At 37.6% G+C, this 18,953-nt stretch overlaps 1 protein-coding gene across 1 annotated transcript; it reads right to left on the bottom strand.

Moving 5' to 3' along the window:
* Positions 1–774: 774 nt before the first annotated feature.
* LOC131849086 (suppressor of cytokine signaling 4-like) lies at positions 775–18,818 on the bottom strand. Its single transcript, XM_059199074.1, has 12 exons — positions 18,543–18,818; positions 12,470–12,542; positions 11,430–11,526; positions 10,534–10,653; positions 9,918–9,988; positions 8,104–8,173; positions 7,329–7,416; positions 6,597–6,713; positions 5,510–5,624; positions 4,433–4,611; positions 2,462–2,579; positions 775–1,006 (listed from the first exon to the last, which is right to left on the bottom strand). Exons 2-12 carry the CDS (start codon positions 12,492–12,494, stop codon positions 888–890), a joined length of 1,119 nt encoding a protein of 372 aa, XP_059055057.1. The 5' UTR covers positions 12,495–12,542; positions 18,543–18,818; the 3' UTR covers positions 775–887.
* Between the last annotated feature and the right edge of the window lie 135 nt (positions 18,819–18,953).

The following is an 18,953-nucleotide window of genomic DNA, read 5'->3' as shown; positions in this document are numbered from 1 at the left end:
TACTTAGTGATTATATTTAGAAATGTCACATCATGAAATTTAGAACCCCCTGACCCCCCTTTGTCACACTTTATTGCTCTTAACGTGTGATTCATTTATGGATGGCCTCTACAACCAAATATTTATATTTAGAGAATACATAATATTCACTTTCAAAGTAAATGCTTCTTTAAATGTGATGCATTAAAGTAAATTATACATTAACAATATTGTGAAACCAATTTCATATTATAAATTATATAATATATTGAATTTTAACCGACACTTCGTCTGGTCGAAGCTTTCAACCCTATTTCACCCCTTATTGTAATATTTTTCTTAGTAACTGTTCTTGTGATATAATCCAGGGATCAGCATCACGGGGGCCCCGTGATGCTCATCCTTAATTTCACCCCTTTCCAGATAATTTTCTGTGATAAAAAAATATGTCCATCTTTGTGATATAATCCAGGGATGAGCAACACGCGGCCTTTCATCCCTAATTTCACCCCTTTCCAGATTATTTTCTGTGGTAAAAGATATATTCATCTTTCTGATATAATCTACGGATGAAAAACACGCGGCCCGCAGGCCTCTTGCGGGCCGTTAAACATATTTCTGCGGCCCGCAAGCATTTCTTTCCAATGTCATGAATACTGATTTTTATTATACGTTTTACAACTAAGAACATATCGTAAATAATGTTTTGGTGTTTTTTATAGCATAGGGGACAAACGAGCTTGCTCACCTGATGGTAAGTGACCACCACCGCCCATGAGCACATGACACTAGGGAAATAGCAAGTGCGTTGGTCTTTTAAGAAGGAACAAGCTCTTGAAGGTTGCAATATCGTATCGGTTCGGAAATACCATTAATCTGATGTGTGATTAGAATTATTTATGTACTATTCAACAGTGATGTGGCTCGTACAAATCCGGCTCCAGGCGTCGAACCCGCACCCGTTGTCGGTAGTGATACTCCTTGAGGTACGCGCGCATCCGCGCCGGTAGGGGCAACTTCTCAACACCTGCAAATAACAGAGATTGTAACTTTTATTTTTACGTTTGTGTCAAAATGGGCTCGACGACCTCAGTGGTGTAGCGGTTTGGCATCTCACTTTACTTCTATTGGTCGCAGGTTCAAATTCAAATTCAAATTCAAAATATCTTTATTCATGTAGGTCTATTACAGACTCTTATGATATGTCAAATCTACCGTCAGTTCGGAATGATTTCAAGATGAGAAGAACCGACAAGAAACTCAGCTCGTATTCTTTTCAAATAAATGTTGTACATGTTTACAATAATACAGATTCATTTTTAAATTCAAATTTGTGAGAATACAGTGACCACCAGCACATGCTATTGCAAAAGCAAAAAGTCTAATCAGTGTTCGTAACCCGAACAGACCAGTCCCCACAAGCAGCACCCTGCTTGAGGAGACTGTTCCGATTCACGAGTATGACGGATTTCAATTCCTAACGCAATAAAAACAATTGTATTTATGAGTATGATTGTCTGTAGCGGTCTGTAGTGGCACCGGTGTCAGAGAGGTTGAAGAGTAATCGTCTATCATGGTATGGACATGTAATGCGTAGGAACGAGGATAATATTTTAAGAAAGGTGTTATATATGAATGTGGATGGTTATAGGGGTAGAGGAAGGCCGAAAAAGAGATGGATGGACTGTGTGAAAGATGATATGGTAAGAAAGGAAGTAAATAACGAGATGACTGCGAACAGGGATGAATGGAAGCGAAAAACATATTACGCCGACCACAAATAAATGGGATAAGGAAGAAACAGATGATGATGATTATCTGTAGCGGTCGCGGTGTTTTGGAATCGAACTCGGTACCATCCGAAAGTAAAGCGGGTAAACCACTAGACCACCGAGTTCATCGAAATAAAATGGTCACTTGAGTACATTTTATAATAAAATAAATTTTATTAATATTATTAACACTAAAGTTTTGTGAGTATGGATGGATGTTTGTTACTCTTACTCAAAAACTACTAAACAGATTTTAATTAAACTTTACAGTAATATAGAGTATAGGAATAACACATAGGCTACAATTTTAAAATATACACTAGCTGTGCCCGCGGTTTTACTCGCATGAAATTTATAGCCTATGTGTTATTCTGATGTATTTATTACCTGTAAATTTCATAAAAAGCTCCTTTCAACAGTTTTTGCGTGACAGAGTAACAAACATACTCACAAACTTTAGCGTTTATAATATTACCAGCAGACCTGGCCACGCGTTGCTGTGTCTAAGGTTCTTGAATAAAATAAAATAAAATAAAAAATAATATTGCGACTATAAATTGAGATGTAAGCTAACCTATCTTTTAAGTTGAATCAAATTGCACACAATGTGCAAATCAAATTCGCAACCTGTTCAATAGGAGTCCCTCGCGGACGAACAACGTGACACGTAATTTTCATATATAAAGATTAAGATATCTCAAACATGTTACCATCGTATGTGGTGTGTGAAACGATGAGGGCCCTCGCTAGTTGCTGCAGAGTGAACGGCTCGCAGCGCGGCAGTGGAGCCGTCAGCATCGGCTCGAAGAACATCACGCACGCCGGGTCCTGACAGACAGACAGACATGTTACTATGTCATGTATGGGACACAGTTACCTACGGCCTTATTACAAAAAGATAAACCTGGTTTAGCACTAGTAATAAACCATTCATCAATGTATTCCTTATTACAAAATAAAGTTTATCTCTAAATCGTGATTCGTCTATGGTCTAAAGTTAGACCTGCGATGCCCCTAGTTTAACAGTGGTCTAAATGCAAAAATACAAACTCCATTTTAAAAATTCTATTGTTAGTTGTAGTTTTTGGAAAAATAGTTTAACAAAATTAAAAATATATTAACTAAAAATATTTAAAGCAAATTTTACGACAATAAAAATATATAAAAGACGTTATTTGTTATTTTTTCACTCATTTGACTTTGAAATAGTCACCATCCGAACGATCCAATAAAAATATCTCGCCGTTCCTTTTCTCCGTATAGGACTCCTACTTGTAATTTAAAACTGATTTTCAGCCTAATAGTAAATTAATAAATATTATATATTAATGAAATAGTTATAATGAAGACATAGATAAATAGAAATAAATTTATTTTTAGTTTATACATTTTTCTTTGACCTAATATTATTTTTGATCTTTTCAGTTTTCTGGTAAAATGGAACGTAATTGTACGGTGACAGACATGAGTGACTGATTTCTGTATGGAATACATAATGAACGATTTAACTGTAGTACTAAGTAGTCCTCTGTTAGATCTGGATTCGTAATAATGTTAGGTCTATTCCAAGTATTAACTTTAGGAATGGTTTAAACCACGGCCATTTAAACCACGTTTCGTCCGAGTTTTAATAGATTTTTTGTAATAAGACCGCTAGTGTTCAAAATCTACCCTGTATCATCGTAAGCACAGATTCTTATATTAGAGTCCGTTAGTTTTCTGTTCCCGCGCCTTTGCCTCCCCTCCCTTACGTAGTACTGAACTGACCGTACAGCGGCCTTGACGCGCGCGCGCATTGTGTTGTGAATTAAAATAAATTAGAACTGTGTTAAACCTACTGTGAAGCTGGAAAGCTGGCGAAGATCCCTTCGAGACCCTGAAGCCCAGGAAATCCGCGGAACCATGCAGGTACGTGACAGACGTTTCCACACATATTTTTCCCTATATATATACAGAGTAAATTCCCTAACACCTAGATACATCAAAATAATAATTGCATTTAATAATGTCTAGTAAGACAAATCCAATATTGTGTACTAAGCACTGCCGTGTCTAAACTGTGTCACCCCACCTTACATTTCCCTATTGTCATTTAGTATATAAGATCATTATTTCTATGTACATATTGTCGGTCTATTATCATCTATAATATACATTGTCTCAACCAACAACATAGTATCATTTACCCGAAATATCTTGAAAAATAGTTCTGGCATTATAATTTTTTTTAAACATTTATAATTATTTTTTATATTACTATGGTGGCAAACAACCATACGGCCCATCTGATGGTAAATGGTTACCCTAGCCTATGGACTCATGAGACACCAGGGCGGTGTGTGTGTTAGTATGAGACTAGACTAGGTGGCCCCAACCCATCGCGGAGCCCTAGGCACGTGCCCGGTGTGCCCTGTGGGGAAGAAGAGCCCGGTATGAGACTAAACTAGGGGGCCCCAACACATCGCGGGACCCTAGGCATGTGCCTGGTGTGCCCCATGTAAGTAGGGCCTGTTGAGACTAAACTAGGGGGCCCCAATTCATTGCGGGGCCCTAGGCACGTGCCCGGTGTGCCCCGTATAAGTAGGGCCTGGTATGAGACTAAACTAGGGGGGCCCCAACCCCTCGCGGGGCCCTAGGCACGTGCCGGGTGTGCCCCGTGGGTAGAAGGGCCCGGTATGTACCTTGTAGTGCTCGATCAGGCCGGTGACGGTGGGCGCGGCGAACACTGCGGGGTCGTGCGAGTCGAAGCTGAACCGATGTTGATAGTGTTCGATGCGCGCGTGCAGCGAGCGCCCGTACTTGCGGAACGACACCGAGAACAGGTGCTCCTCCTGCGCCGAGTCGCGCAGCAGGAACGTGCCTGCATTGGAAATAATCATCACAATCGGAACATAATATTGACGGAAGAAAGACAGAATACAACTTTACAAACATTCATCATTAGTAGGACGACCTCGTTGGTCTAGCGGTCTAGCACACCGCTTTACGTCCGATGGTCGCGGGTTCGATTCCTCGCACTGCACAAACATTTGTATTCATGAGCATGATTGTTTGTATCAGTCTGGGTGTTTTCTATGTACAATATGTATGTATTTACGAAAAAAAATTATCTATGTACTTGTTATCTAGTACCCGTAACACAAGCTTTAGCGATCTTAACTTTGGACTAGATGGCGCTGTGTGAATTGTCCTGAAATTATTATTATTATTATCATTCTTAGTAATATTATAAATGCGAAAGTAACTCTGTCTATCTGTCTGTCTGTCTTGCTTTCACGCCAAAACTATAGAACCGATTTAAAGTAAATTTGGTACACAAATAGTCCTGAGAAAGGACATTAATTCAAAAATTTTAACTCATGACTAAATAAACTAATAAATTATGACTTAATCATAACTCATAACTCCACTGGTGCCCCGCCAGCGTATACCATAAACTTATACGGGTGTTAAAACCACTCAGGTCCCTTAGGACCCTTAGGTAAGGTCCTAAAGGTCCTAAACCAAAACACTACACTCGTGTATACAAGGATTGGTCGGTTTCAAATACAGGTACCAAAATATTACAAATAACATACGAGAAATCAATAAAACGAAACATTAGCGCGTTTCAAGTTTGTTACAGCGCCATCTATTGGCGTTGAATGCAAACACTATTGTTTCTCTGATTACTATCTATTTAAACCTTAACAACGGGTGAACCATTCCATTACACATATCACTAAGAGGGTGTGAAAGGGGTGGTTTCTTGTTCTCACCCTCGGGCTTGTTGTCCAACAATCTCTCTGCTTCGTATCTGTCCATCTTGCCCCAGTAGAACGAGCACGCCGTGATCTGCTGCAGGTCCGGCACCAGGCAGTGGATGTAGTCCACCTGCAGACATCACCACACATTATCATCATTATCAAACAGTGGATGTGGTCCATCTACAGACATTACCAATATCATCATCACCATCAAACAGTGGATGTGGTCCAGATGGACCACATCCACTGTCTGTAGATACAAACATCACCAATATCATCATCACCATCAAACAGTGGATGTGGTCCAACTGCAGACACCACCACACATAATCACCAATATCATCATCATCATCAAACAGTGGATGTGGTCCATCTACAGACATTACCAGTATCATCATCACCATCAAAAAGTGGATGTGGTCCATCTACAGACATCACCAATATCATCATCACCATCAAACAGTGGATGTGGTCCAACTGCATACACCACCACACATAATCACCAATATCATCATCATCATCAAACAGTGGATATGGTCCAACTGCAGACACCACCACTCATCATCATCATCACATGTTAACATACATAAAAAAATCTGTTAAATCATATTTACTGAGCTTGCTCAGTAAATATGATTTAACAGATTTTTTTATTACTCACTAAACGATTACTTGAATGACGAGCGTGCATGGCAATAGTTGTTCATGCACGGGATTTTCATTTAATGTTAGACATAGACACCTATATAAATATACATTGTAAACAAACTGGCCTTAAGAGAAATATTCAATTGAATTTCTTGCCAGTTCTTCTCAACTGAATCTATATGCTGAACTGGACGGTAGGTAAAAAACATATTAATACAAAAAAACTTGATGTTTATAAGCGGCTTAAATGTCCTACATGAATAAATTACTTTTTAATTTGAATTTGAATAAAAAAAAAAGAAATCCTGTTGAGTTTCTTGCCAGCTCTTCTTAATTGGATCTATATACTGAACTGGACGATAGGGAAAAATGATTAATACAAAAGACTTAATGTTCATAAGCGTCTAAAATGTCCTACATGAATAAATATTTGTTTTGATTGGTTACCGACCTGCGTGTGCACCTTGGTGGGCGTGGCGTGCAGCTGTTCGAGCTGCTGCAGTTGTTGCTGTACCGGCAGCGGCGGACCTCGTAGCAACAACGCGCGCAGCTCTCCACCACACACCACCTGCAAAACAACATTTATTTATCAACTAGCTGTACCCGCGGCTTCGGCCGTCAATTTCTGGTATAACTGCCATGATGAGCAGAACAGAACTGAGCAGACTTCATCCTCCACTGGTGCCCCGCTAGCTTGTACCAGGCGGATCCTCAAATATTTATTAATGACTAGCTGTCACCGCGACTTCGTCTGCATGGAATTTTGCAACATTACTATATTTTTCTAAAATAAAAGTACCCCAAGTTACTCATTACATCAGCTACCTGCCAATAAAAGTCCCGTCAAAATCGGTCCAGCCATTTCAGAGATTAGCCGGACCAGACAAAAATGGTAAAAAATGTTATTTTAGTGTATGTACCATATTTATATCCATATGTATGTAGTAAAAAACGGTTATTTCAATATTACAAACAGACACCAATTTCATTTATATGTATAGACAAATAGCTAACACATAGTGGAGGGACTTGAATCAATCATGCTCTATGCATAGTCCATACTAGTGGCGGCGTGGTGCTCCCTCTAATACTATACTCCACTCACAAAAGCAATTAATCCAACAGGAAACCGTTCTGAAGTGAATTTCATGCATTCCAAAGCCGTCACAATCGATATGGTTACCTGGAAATGTGGATGGAACCGTAGCGAGCCGTCGCTGGGCTGCATCAGCTCAGATCCTCGGCCACCGGGAGTTGTTTCACCCTCAGTCCTGAAAACACAAGAACACACTTTATTATTTCATTTGAATATAATAATAATAATATAGCCCTGTTTCCGAAAGTTGGGGTACATTTATATACGACGACCTCGGTGGTCCAGAGGTCTAGCACACCGCTTTACGACCGATGGTCGCGGGTTCGATTCCTCGCACGACAAACATTTGTATTCATGATTATGATTGTCTGTATCGGTGGGTGTTTTCTATGTATATAGTGTATGTATTTACAAAAAAAAATATCTATGTATATGTATCAGTTACCTAGTACCCATAACACAAGCTTCAGCTAGCTTAACTTGGGTCTAGATGGCGCTGTGTGAATTGTCCTTAAATTATTATTATTTCCACTGAACTTAATCTTCCCCAACTCTATTCCAGAACGGTCCCAGAGTCAGGTTGATGTCATCTTTCCATCGTGTTCTTTGGCGACCCTGTCTTCTAGTCCAGTCTCTAGGATACCAGAGTCACTTAGAACTGAGAGAATCTTAGAATAAATGATTTTCTATTCTATTCTATACATAGAAAACACCCAGACCGACACAAACTATCATACTATTTAATACACCTTGAGAGGAATTAAAACCGCGACCATCGGTAGTGAAGCGGCGTGGTAAACCACTACACCAGCGAGGTCGTCGTTCATATTATGGGTATAATAAAAAAAACCGCTATACTTACGGTCGTGGTGCCACCGACAGTACGTAGACCTCAGCTGGCGCCTCGCCGTTCTCCCGCACGCTGTCACCATCTGGAACGAAACCATATCATTTACTGCCTGTCTTCACACGTACGCGTTCACGTGTAAAACCACTACTTATGAAGACCACTTAGGCTCTGATGCCGGCCACCGATGGTTCAGGTAGAGAACCCCAAGCACCCGTGACTGCGCCCTTGTAACTTTAATCTTATATATAAAATTCTCGTGTCACAGTTTTCGTTCCCATACTCCTCCGAAACGGCTTGACAGATTCTTATGAAATTTTGTGAGCGTATTGAGTAGGTCTGGGAATCGGCCAACATCTATTTTTCATCCCCCTAAATGTTAGGGGTAGTCCACCCCTAAATCTTTTTATTTTATTTCTTAGACAAAATTTTTAGTTTCTATTTTTTATGATACAACATACAAAAATACATACAATCCTGAATTTTCACCCTTCTGTCATCAACCCCTATTTTTTTATAGCGTTATTAATTTATATGGCAAAACAACGTTTGCCGGGACAGCTAGTAATATTGTAAAGACACTAATTGGGATATTTTTTTTTTAAATCACAAAATTCAGAATAACTCGAAATACATTAACTATCGGCCAAACATGTAGAGAGTCAAAATGATTGCACTCCTCTATCTGGACCTGACGGGAATACGTAGTTTCCAGTAACCCTGTATATGTATGTATTTAATTATAGGAGCCAGCATAACATCAGGTCTGCAGACTTATCTGTAGCTTCAAGCTGAGTTGGTTGCCTCTTCATCATTGCGACTCATAAGGCCACCTTCATTTTTTAATTTATAACATTCAATCAAGCATTCAATCATTTGCCAGCTTTGAATCCTCTGTCAAATCCCATTGTCTTTCCCTTTAATTAATTTCTTATTATTCTCATAACTAATCTTCCTTCATTCTTTCCAAATGTATGTGCACTATTAAGTATATGTATGTGTATGTATATATGTATTAATGTGTCATATATATTTATTTTTGTTTATTACGTGCGCCACCTACCCTGTTCTTATTTTTATTTCTCTATCCACCTAAAGGTAGTCTAGAAGAGATTGCTTAGCGATAAGACCGCCTTTTGTATCAGTGTATATTTTCCATTTTAATTGTTTTTTGTTTTTGTTCTATAATTGGTGCAATGAAGAGTATAAATAAATAAAATAAACATTTATATTTCTGAATTTTTAATTCGTAAATTTTGTCTTTATCTCATGCTATATGTTTGTAATTGTTGAATAAAATATTTATTTATCTATCTATCTAAAGCGATGTGCCAAACAGTGGTGTAGTAGTAACTAATAGGCCTGGGGCAAATAAAAAAATGGGGTCCCACTGTTCAGCAGTGGAGCCCTATATTACAGTTTTATTAAAACACACATATCGCTATCCGTCCAATTGACAACACTGCCAGCCCAAAGAAAGAATTTAGGAAAATTCCGAAGGTATAACTTTCCAATTTCTCTCAACTGAGTTGCCATGATTGAAGTTGGGTTGTTCAATTTTCAAAAGTTCAGTTCCATCGAGATTTTGTGTTAAGGGTTCGAAGGGCCTATGGCACTGCCCCTTCTAGCCCCTAGGTAGCTACGCCACTGGTCTGGTTGTAAATGGGAGAAATTTTCAAATGTTCAGATCGATCGAGATTTTCTGGTGAGGGTTCGAGGGTGATCTGAGTTTGAGGGCCCCGGGGTACTGCCCCATCTAGCCCCTAGGTAGCTACGTCACTAGTGCCAAACCAATGAGGTCATCATAAGATCAATGTTTTAAAACTTACCTGTATTCCTGACGATCGCGTCCAACTCTCGCCGGAGGTCTCTCGCGCCGAGGGTCAGCACCGCTGCTAATCTACAAATATAAACATACAAAATTACATACTATATTACTGTAGTATATATAGTCTGTGGTATCATCTATGTTTATGATATAACCATAGAGTATAATACTAAATGTTCACGCGACTTCGTCCACGTGGAATTAAACTTTTAAATGTATGTTACTCCTAATTACATTAGCTACCTGCCAAAAAAAGTCCCGTTAAAATCGATCCAGCCATTTCAGAGATTAGCCAGAACAAACCAAAAACAGTGAGTGGAGTGTCTGTTTGTAATATTGAAATAAAAGTTTTTTACTACATGCATATGAATATAAATACGGTACATACACCAAAATAACATTTTTTACAACTCTGTCTGTCTATCTGTCAGTTTGTTCCGGCTAATCTCTGAAATGGCTGGACCGATTTTGACGGCACTTTTTTGGCGAGTAGCTGATGTAATTAGGAATAACTTACGCTACTTATATTTTAGAAAAATAAAGTTAAATTCCACGCGGACGAAGTCGCGAGTATTATATAGCTAGCCAGCTATTATATATATAAAAAAAGAGTATACCTGTCGTCTGTGCAGGCATCGTTGACGTTGACGTCTACGCGGCGGTAGGCCGTACACACGCAGCCCGCACGTCTCCAGCGACGTCTCCGGCACGCACATTCACGACCGCCGCCCACCCATCTATACAGACGGACAGACACTCAAATAAGAAATAAATCGTTTAAATATTTCATTAATAATAATGTACACAGACGGACAGAGGGTCAATTTAAAATAATGTAAGACCGAGATGTATTCGATGTATGGTAAGTACCTACGCCGTTGCGTACGCGAGTCGAGACGTCGGGTACATATCTGTGACGTTGTTGTCACAGCTGCGTACGTGAATTAGGACGGCTAGTACCTATCTGTGACGGTGTTGTCACAGCTGCGTACGGGAGTTGAGACGGCTGGTACCTGTCTGTGACGGTGTTATCAGTTGCGTATGTGACTTGAGACGGCCGGTATCTGTGTTATCACTGTCTGTGACGGTGTTATCAGTTGCGTATGTGACTTGAGACGGCCGGTATCTGTCTATAGCGGTGTTGTCACAGTTGCGTAAGTGAGTTTAGACGGTGTTGTCACCGTTGCATACGTGAATTGCGTATGGAGTTGAGACGGCTGGCACGGTGTTATCAGTTGTATGTGAGTTGAGACGGTGGTCACGGTGTTGTCAGCTGCGTGAGTTTAGACGTGAGTTGTGACGTTGTTGTCACAGCTGCGTACGTGAATTAGGACGGCCGGTATCTGTCTATAGCGGTGTTGTCACAGTTGCGTAAGTGAGTTTAGACGGTGTTGTCACCGTTGCATACGTGAATTAGGACGGCTGGCACCTGTATGTGACGGTGGTCACAGCTGCGTACGTGAGTTGTGACGGTGTTGTCACCGTTGCGTACGTGAATTAAAACGGCTGGTACCTGTCTGTGACGGCGCTGACGTAGCGGTGCACGCTGCTCGGAGTCTCCGCGTACCGGCGCCGCTCCCACGCGCCGCACCCGCACGTGCACTCCGCGCCTGGAAACACCATATATCATTGAACACACAGACAGGGGCGTAGCTACCGCCGTATCAATTATACAGGGCCCCCAGACCATGGGGGCTCCATATTTTTTATTTTACTACTATGGTGGCAAACAAGTATGCTTGTCATCTGATGGTAAATGGTTACCGTAGCCTATGGACGCCCGAAGCACCAGGGGTGTCACGTGCGTGTTGCCGACCCTTAAGAAACCTTAATATACCCTTCTTGAAAAACCCCATGCTGTAGTCTCTCGAGAAAACCTCGGCAGGTAGTTCATTCCACAATCTAAGTATAAGTGCGCAATCAGAAATTAACTTTCCAATGTTTTTTATTTCTCAAATTACAAAAGTAAAAAAAAGCAATTTCTTTATTTTCCGTATCAGCTATAAATGATTTAGCAAATCAGTTTGCCGTAAAAAAAGGCAAAAAGAGTGTTTATTTAATTTGAATTGTTTGTAAATATTTAGGAATAAGTGACAGATAGATTGATGATGAATTATGATGAATAAATATTTCATTTAATTTTATGCATTTTTTTTTATGAATATTTTTTACCGGACCCGAAATTTGTTTATACCCTAAACAAATTTTTATACCGATCCCGCCAAGGTACGCTACGCATTTGACCACAGATAAGGCTCCATGCTTCCATGTAAACGGAGTTACAGTGTGCTCACATTTTGCTTGCAGCTATTATTCCAGTCGAGTTAAGTATACAGTAATGTTTCGAACATAGCTTGATTCATCTCCGAGGAGAGATTCCCAAACAGAAATGGTCCTTCGAGCCGGATCCTCCTCGGAGATGACTCCAACTTGGGTGGACTGTACGAACTGGTTTGTTAATTTATATCAGAGAGAAATGATAAACACGCGCTTACGCCGATGGTGCAGTGGCAAATGTATGTGACTTTGAATTTACTAAATTTAAATACTCACTCTTCCTAGATGTTTGTTGGCCCATGGCAATATATTATATGAACAATGGGGGATTCGGCCAGCGAACTACCATCTGTAAAAGATAATAAATCACACATTATATTACTATATTAGTACTCTGATATATCTATATATGAATACTATCTATATATAAATAGCACTCTACCCGCGACTTCGTCCGCGTGGAATTTAACTTTATTTTTCTAAAATAAAAGTAGCCTAAGTTACTCCTTATTACATCGGCTACCTGCCAAAAAAAGTCCTGTCAAAATCGGTCCAACCATTTCAGAGATTAGACGGAACAAACAGACAAAAATTGTAAGAAATGTTATTTTGGTGTATATACCGTATTTATATATTCATATGCTTGTAATAAAAAAATCGGTATTACAAACAGACACTGCAATTTTATTTATATATATAGATTATATGACATTTTGAAGGTATGTACAAATTTATTTCGTCCCATAATAGTCTGGTTATTCAGCTATGTTCACACAGCGCCATCTAGTCCCAATCTAAGCAGAGCTTGTGTTATGGGTACTAGACAACTGATATAAATACTTATTTATTTTATTTTTTTAATATATACATATTATACATAGTAAACACCCAGACCGATATAAACAAACATACTCATGAAATCATACATCATACAAATGTTTGTGCAGTGCGAGAAATTGAACCAGTGACCATTGGAAGTAAGGCGGAATGCTAAACAGCTAGACCACAGAGGCCGTCGAATTGATTGAACGCCGAATTGAACTTATAATTAAAGTAATTTTTCTAAAAATGAATACACACTGTTTTAAAAAAATAGAAACACAGATACATATAAAAAATAAACTGTGCTTAGTGACACAGTCTAATATAGACTGATCAACTAAAATTTAAAAAAGGAACATTCTTTTTATTTCATTTATTACTGTAGCACAGGAACAAATTTAGAATGTATTGGTTATTGCATAGTCGAAAATTTTAAAAAGGAATCCCGTTTTTATTTTATTCATTACTTTTTAATTTATTACTGTAGCACAGGAACAAATTTAGAATGTACTGGTTATTCCATAGTCGAAAATTTAAAAAAGGAAACCTGTTTTTATATTATTCATTACTTTTTAATTTATTATTGTAGCACAGGAACAAATTTAGAATGTATTGATTATTCCAAAGTTGAAAATTTAAAAAAGGAATCCTGTTTTTATTTTATTCATTACTTTTTAATTTATTACTGTAGCACAGAAACAAATTTAGAATGTACTGGTTATTCCATAGTCATTATCAAATTAGTAATTTGTGGTTTTCTGTATTATTGCTATTAATAAAGTAATGTTAATTACATTATTATGAGTCATAAACCACCATGGCGACACAATGGCTAAGGAAGAAAGAATACTCAATGTAATAATAGATTTTTTTTCGTCGCATATTAAGAGGAGTTGTAAGTCCAGTCACATTTATAGTCCACATTTGGGTTACATACACTGATTAGTCTATTTGGTTTTGCAATAGCATATGCTGGTGGTCACTATATTCTCCAAGTTTAATTTTAGAAAGTAATCCGAATTATTGTAAATATGTATAATATTAATTTGAAAAGAATACGAGCTGAATTTCTTGTCAGTTCTTCTCATCTCAAAATCATTCCAAACTGGTAGATTTGACATATCATAAGAGTCTGTAATAGACCTACATGAATAAAGATATTTTGAACTTGAATTTGACATAATGTGACATTGAATGACAAGGGGTCGGTAGAGACATATGTGACTTTTAAGGGGAGTCTAAGATTCTCTCAGTTCTAAGTGACAGGTATCCTAGAGACTGGACCAGAAGACAGGGTTGCCAAAGAACACAATGGAAAGATGATATCAACCTGACTGACAACCGTTCTGGAACAGGGTTGCGGAAGATAGAGTGAGCTGGAGGAGCCTATGACAGAAGGCACACAGAGTTGTGGGACATTTTGTAAACATCAAAATGTACCCCAACTTTTGGAAAAAGGGCTTTATTATTATTATTATTAAGATTCTCTCAACTTAAAAGATGTGACATACAGGGACTAACAGCGCAACAAACGACAAACACTCCTGTAAGGCTTACCGGCAAAAACTTCAACACCATACCAACCCTTTAGCAACAACTCTCTTGGACTCTAAGGATTACATATGCAGGCTGAAAAGGTCACTCTGGCTACGATTTAAAACAACAGATGTATATAAAAGAAGGACCACATTACTGAATATGGTTGTTGTAGCATGTAACCTATGGATTATATTATTTTGACGTTGATCATCACTCTACTTCTTGTATTACAATTTTACTAATGTCTACCAATACATGTTGTTTTCTTTAATAATGTTTCTCCAGTAGTGGTAACTCAAAGCGTCAGATAACGAAAGCTATAAAATCTGATTGGCTAATCCCAGATAGATAAGGAGACTAAAATTAAAAAAAAAAAATTCCGGACTTTTCGTAAACATCAAAATGTACCCCAACTTTCGGAAAAAAGGGGTATATTATTATTATTATTATTAAGATTCTCTCAATTCAAAAGATGTGATCCAGGGCCTAATAGCAATATTCACAGACAGCACCTCAAAACTGACTCATTGGAGCAGCATCAAGAAGTTAAAGGAATACAAAATTAAGAGAGATTACAAGAGTTTAAGATAACCTTAACATAGTTTTGTTCATAGCTGTTAAATCATATTTACTGAGCAAAGCCTTAATCACTAAACAATTACTTGAATGAGGAGTGTGCATGGCAATAGTTGTTCATGTACGGGATTTTCATTTAAGGGGGTCTTCCTATGTGACGGCCTGTTTTTTAGGGATATTTTAGGATTTTTTTTCTACGACCAGTAAATATTTAGAGCTTCAAGTTTTTTATCATTTATTAACACATATTTGGACAGTATAAATATAAAATTTCAGCTAAAAATATTCAGTCAAACTAGAGTTACAGCGCTCTGAACACCCCCGCCTCGAAAAAAAGAGCTCCCACTTCCTCCACGATTCCGGCTGATCGGCTTATCTGAAAAAAAAAAAAAACGGCGTTTTAATTTGTAGGCTTAAAAGCACGGAATGACCTATAATCAAATGAATATAAAAAAAATTGGATTTTTGATAGACATTTGAAATAAAAGTTGCAAATTAGGCGTTTTTTTTTTTTGTTTTTTGCTATAAAAAAATCGAAGTTTTGAAAATTTTCGATTGATAATAGTTCATTCCATGCGTTTACATATATTGAGTGTGCCCTGTAAATTTCAAGTAATTCGGTCCAGCCGTTTCTGAGATACAATGGAGGAAAGTTTGAAAAACACAGTTTTGAGAAAAACGCGTTTAAAGTTTCAAGTCCGTTAAAAACTATTAAAATATCAACTTACTCTCAATCGGCGATGCCTGGTCCATAGAGTATTCCTTCCTCTTCCTCGTGAAACTCTTTTAAAGCAGATTGTTCAGCTCTTGAGTCAATCCTGGCTTGTTTAACGACATCACTTACGCGCCGCTCAGAGCGTAAGATTCGCTTTTCATCCCGTTTCTCAACATACGCTTGGGCTTCACGACCAACAGGGCATCCCATAATCGACATAACTTTTAAAATACCTTGAAAACCTTCATTAAAGATAATAACTGCTAAGTAGCTAGCAATTTCAACAACTTTGGGACCAGAATGAAGATGTTTAGGAGCGAAAGTCCAAATCAAAGAATTCAAAGATTCGTTATTGTTTTGTGTCTCTGCTCCTAAACAACGAATTAATAATTCGTCTTTCGATAAATCTTCGAAAACCGGTTTGATAGCTTCTTGGACTTGCGGAATTAGAGGTGGTTTATCGTGATGAAATTGGTCCAGTTCATTATTAGCTTCAGCCTTACGCCATTTACACCAACTGTCTTCGCCTTCTGGACAAAATTGATGCTGAGGGTTTTCATCAGAAGAACATTTGTGATAGTACGTTGCCCAAACTTCCTTTCTCATATCTTCAAGCGAATCTGGATGGCGTCGAATTGCTAATCCGTAGAATTTTGTAATTTCTTGGATAACTTTATCAGTAAGTTTACCTGCTCCTTTTCCTCCTATTCCTTTATTGGTTTTATCCTTTTTAAGTCTGTAGAAACGTGTCTAAACTTGTATAAACAAATATATTAATAAAAGGGAGGCCAGGTATAAAGCCGACGGTACACAATAGGCCCGGTCTCTAACTGCCAACTCACTGCTCCGAACCGCTCTTTCTTTTACCTGCTGTATCTTTAAAACGACTTCGAATTTTCTAAAATCGTACTTTACTACCGTATTCTAGACATGTTAAGGGAGCAATTTATGAAAAAAAAAAATCGATTTTTTCAACCCATCACATAGGAAGACCCCCTTAATGTCAGACATAGACACCTATATAAATATACATTATAAATAAACTAGCTTTAAAAAAAAATCTATTGAGTTTCTTGCCAGTTCTTCTCAATTGGTATATACTGAACTGGACGGTAGGAAAAAAAATTATAAAGTAAAAATTTGACTTCCATCATCATCTGCTTCTTCCTTATCCCATTTATTTGTGGTCGTCCTAATATGTTTTTCTCTTCCATTCATCCCTGTTCGCAGTCATCTCGTTATTTACTCCCTTTCTTACCATATCATCTTTCACACAGTCCATCCATCTCTTTTTCGGCCTTCCTCTACCCTTATAACCTTCCACATTCATATGTAACATCTTCCTTAGGATATAATAAAGTTTGATGTTCATAAGAAGCTAAAATGTCCTACATGAATAAATGATTTTTTAATTTCAATTCAAGCTGGAACTTATTGGAATGTATCAACCACGTTGAGCTGGTCTGTCTGTATGTCTAATTGGGGACAATCATTTTAATTGATGACAATTAATATGTAGTTAGTCATTGTAGTTGCTATAATTAAACTGTTCTAGTACATGTACCTACACTACATGTAGCAGTAACTAGATATATTATATGTATCTACACTATAAAAAGTAGTAACTACTTGATTCCTGCCACTTTGACTGCTTTTTTTGAGTTAAAACACATTCATGAGATATTTTTGTAATTCACTATTTTTTTCATAAATCATTTTTATTTATTTATTTAACTTTAATGGGCAAAAATAATGTGTACATATGGCAGACTTAACACCTAGTGGCGTTATATACCAGGCAACCAGACGTGGTGCAGAGAAAGATTGTTGGCGGTGCATTGATATAAATGAGAAATGTAAAAAACAAATTTTGAAGAGGAATCAATTAGATGTATTTTTACCAAAAAAAATATATAATATACCAGGATTGTTAGTAATGTGGACTAATAACCTCATTGCTAGCTCAATGTACCATGTCAGGTTGACCTCCATGCGGTTCCCCCTAGAAACCATTGTGATAAATTCTTGGTAAATTGACCATGATATGCTAATAAACCTGACATCATGTTCATCCTATCATCTTCCACTAGTGCCTGCCAGCGTAAACTATCAACACAGGAGGGTCCAAAGTGCATAAGAAAATAAAAATTCTACCATATATATAATTTATTTCAATGGCATATATATTTAGACTATTATAATTGACAATGTTAGCTGTTACATGTCAGTGATGACCAAATGCAAGAGACAATTTTAAAGCCAACCTTTGCAATTGTCCCACATTCAAGGCAAAATATATATACATAAATAAATAAACAAAGTAAACGTGAAAGCTGGTGAAATTAGTAAAACAGCGATACTCACATAAACGATTTTGTAAAAGTCTACCAAGATCAAAATTTACAAAAAATACCACACTTTACTAAACAATAAAAACTTGGACATGTTTCAACAAGTTCAATAACCTCAAACGACTCAATAGTGACGTCAACAAAACCCAATATTCTCAGTCTAAATTATATCACAAGTTGTGTGAACGTAAATTATAGTAATATCAGTATATTTTCAGGCAAATTTAAAAAATAACATTAATAAAAATGGGACATATGAAGATCACATCCGCCATTTTGGTTTGGTACATCAATCACATTTTAAGGCAAAATAAATAATAATTCGAAATAAATATTAATTACTCACGTCTAATGGGTTTAATTATGTCTGCAGCCGTTATTCGGGTCGTTTTCGTTATTATAACAAAATCCTATAACAATATTTCGTTTTTCGTTCGAACATTATTCAATACATGTACTTGATATCACACACTACAGTAAATTCAAATATGAAAACACAATAAGATTAGCATTGAAATGATTCACACGATATTTACACATTGACTAGTGTATTGTGATTAATGCTATTATTAATATTTTTATTGCTTCACGGAGTCAAAATACGCAATTCCTTGTTGGTGTGACTGACTGACATTTAGGAATTATGACGTTCCGTTCTACGTAATCGTACTTGCATTATAGAAGTTCGCAGTGAAATCAGAAGGGCAACGCAACAATAGAAGACCTGTGTACCCATGTAATTCATTGAAGTAATTCT

Source organism: Achroia grisella, unplaced genomic scaffold (assembly GCF_030625045.1).
Source record: "Achroia grisella isolate CSIRO2021 unplaced genomic scaffold, CSIRO_AGI_Agris_v1 utg633, whole genome shotgun sequence".
NCBI classification, from domain to species: domain Eukaryota; kingdom Metazoa; phylum Arthropoda; class Insecta; order Lepidoptera; family Pyralidae; genus Achroia; species Achroia grisella.
This window is presented reverse-complemented; position numbering and strand designations above follow the sequence as displayed.

Bases quoted from the DNA above. Each gene is read 5' to 3' on its own strand.
- LOC131849086 (XM_059199074.1), bottom strand. From the start codon at position 12,494: ATGGGCCAACAAACATCTAGGAAGA. The intron at 10,654-11,429 runs GTACCAGCCGTT...CCGTCTGTATAG, and splicing joins GTCAGCGCCGTCACAGACAG to ATGGGTGGGCGGCGGTCGTG. The intron at 5,625-6,596 runs GTCGGTAACCAA...TGATGTCTGCAG, and splicing joins CCACCAAGGTGCACACGCAG to GTGGACTACATCCACTGCCT.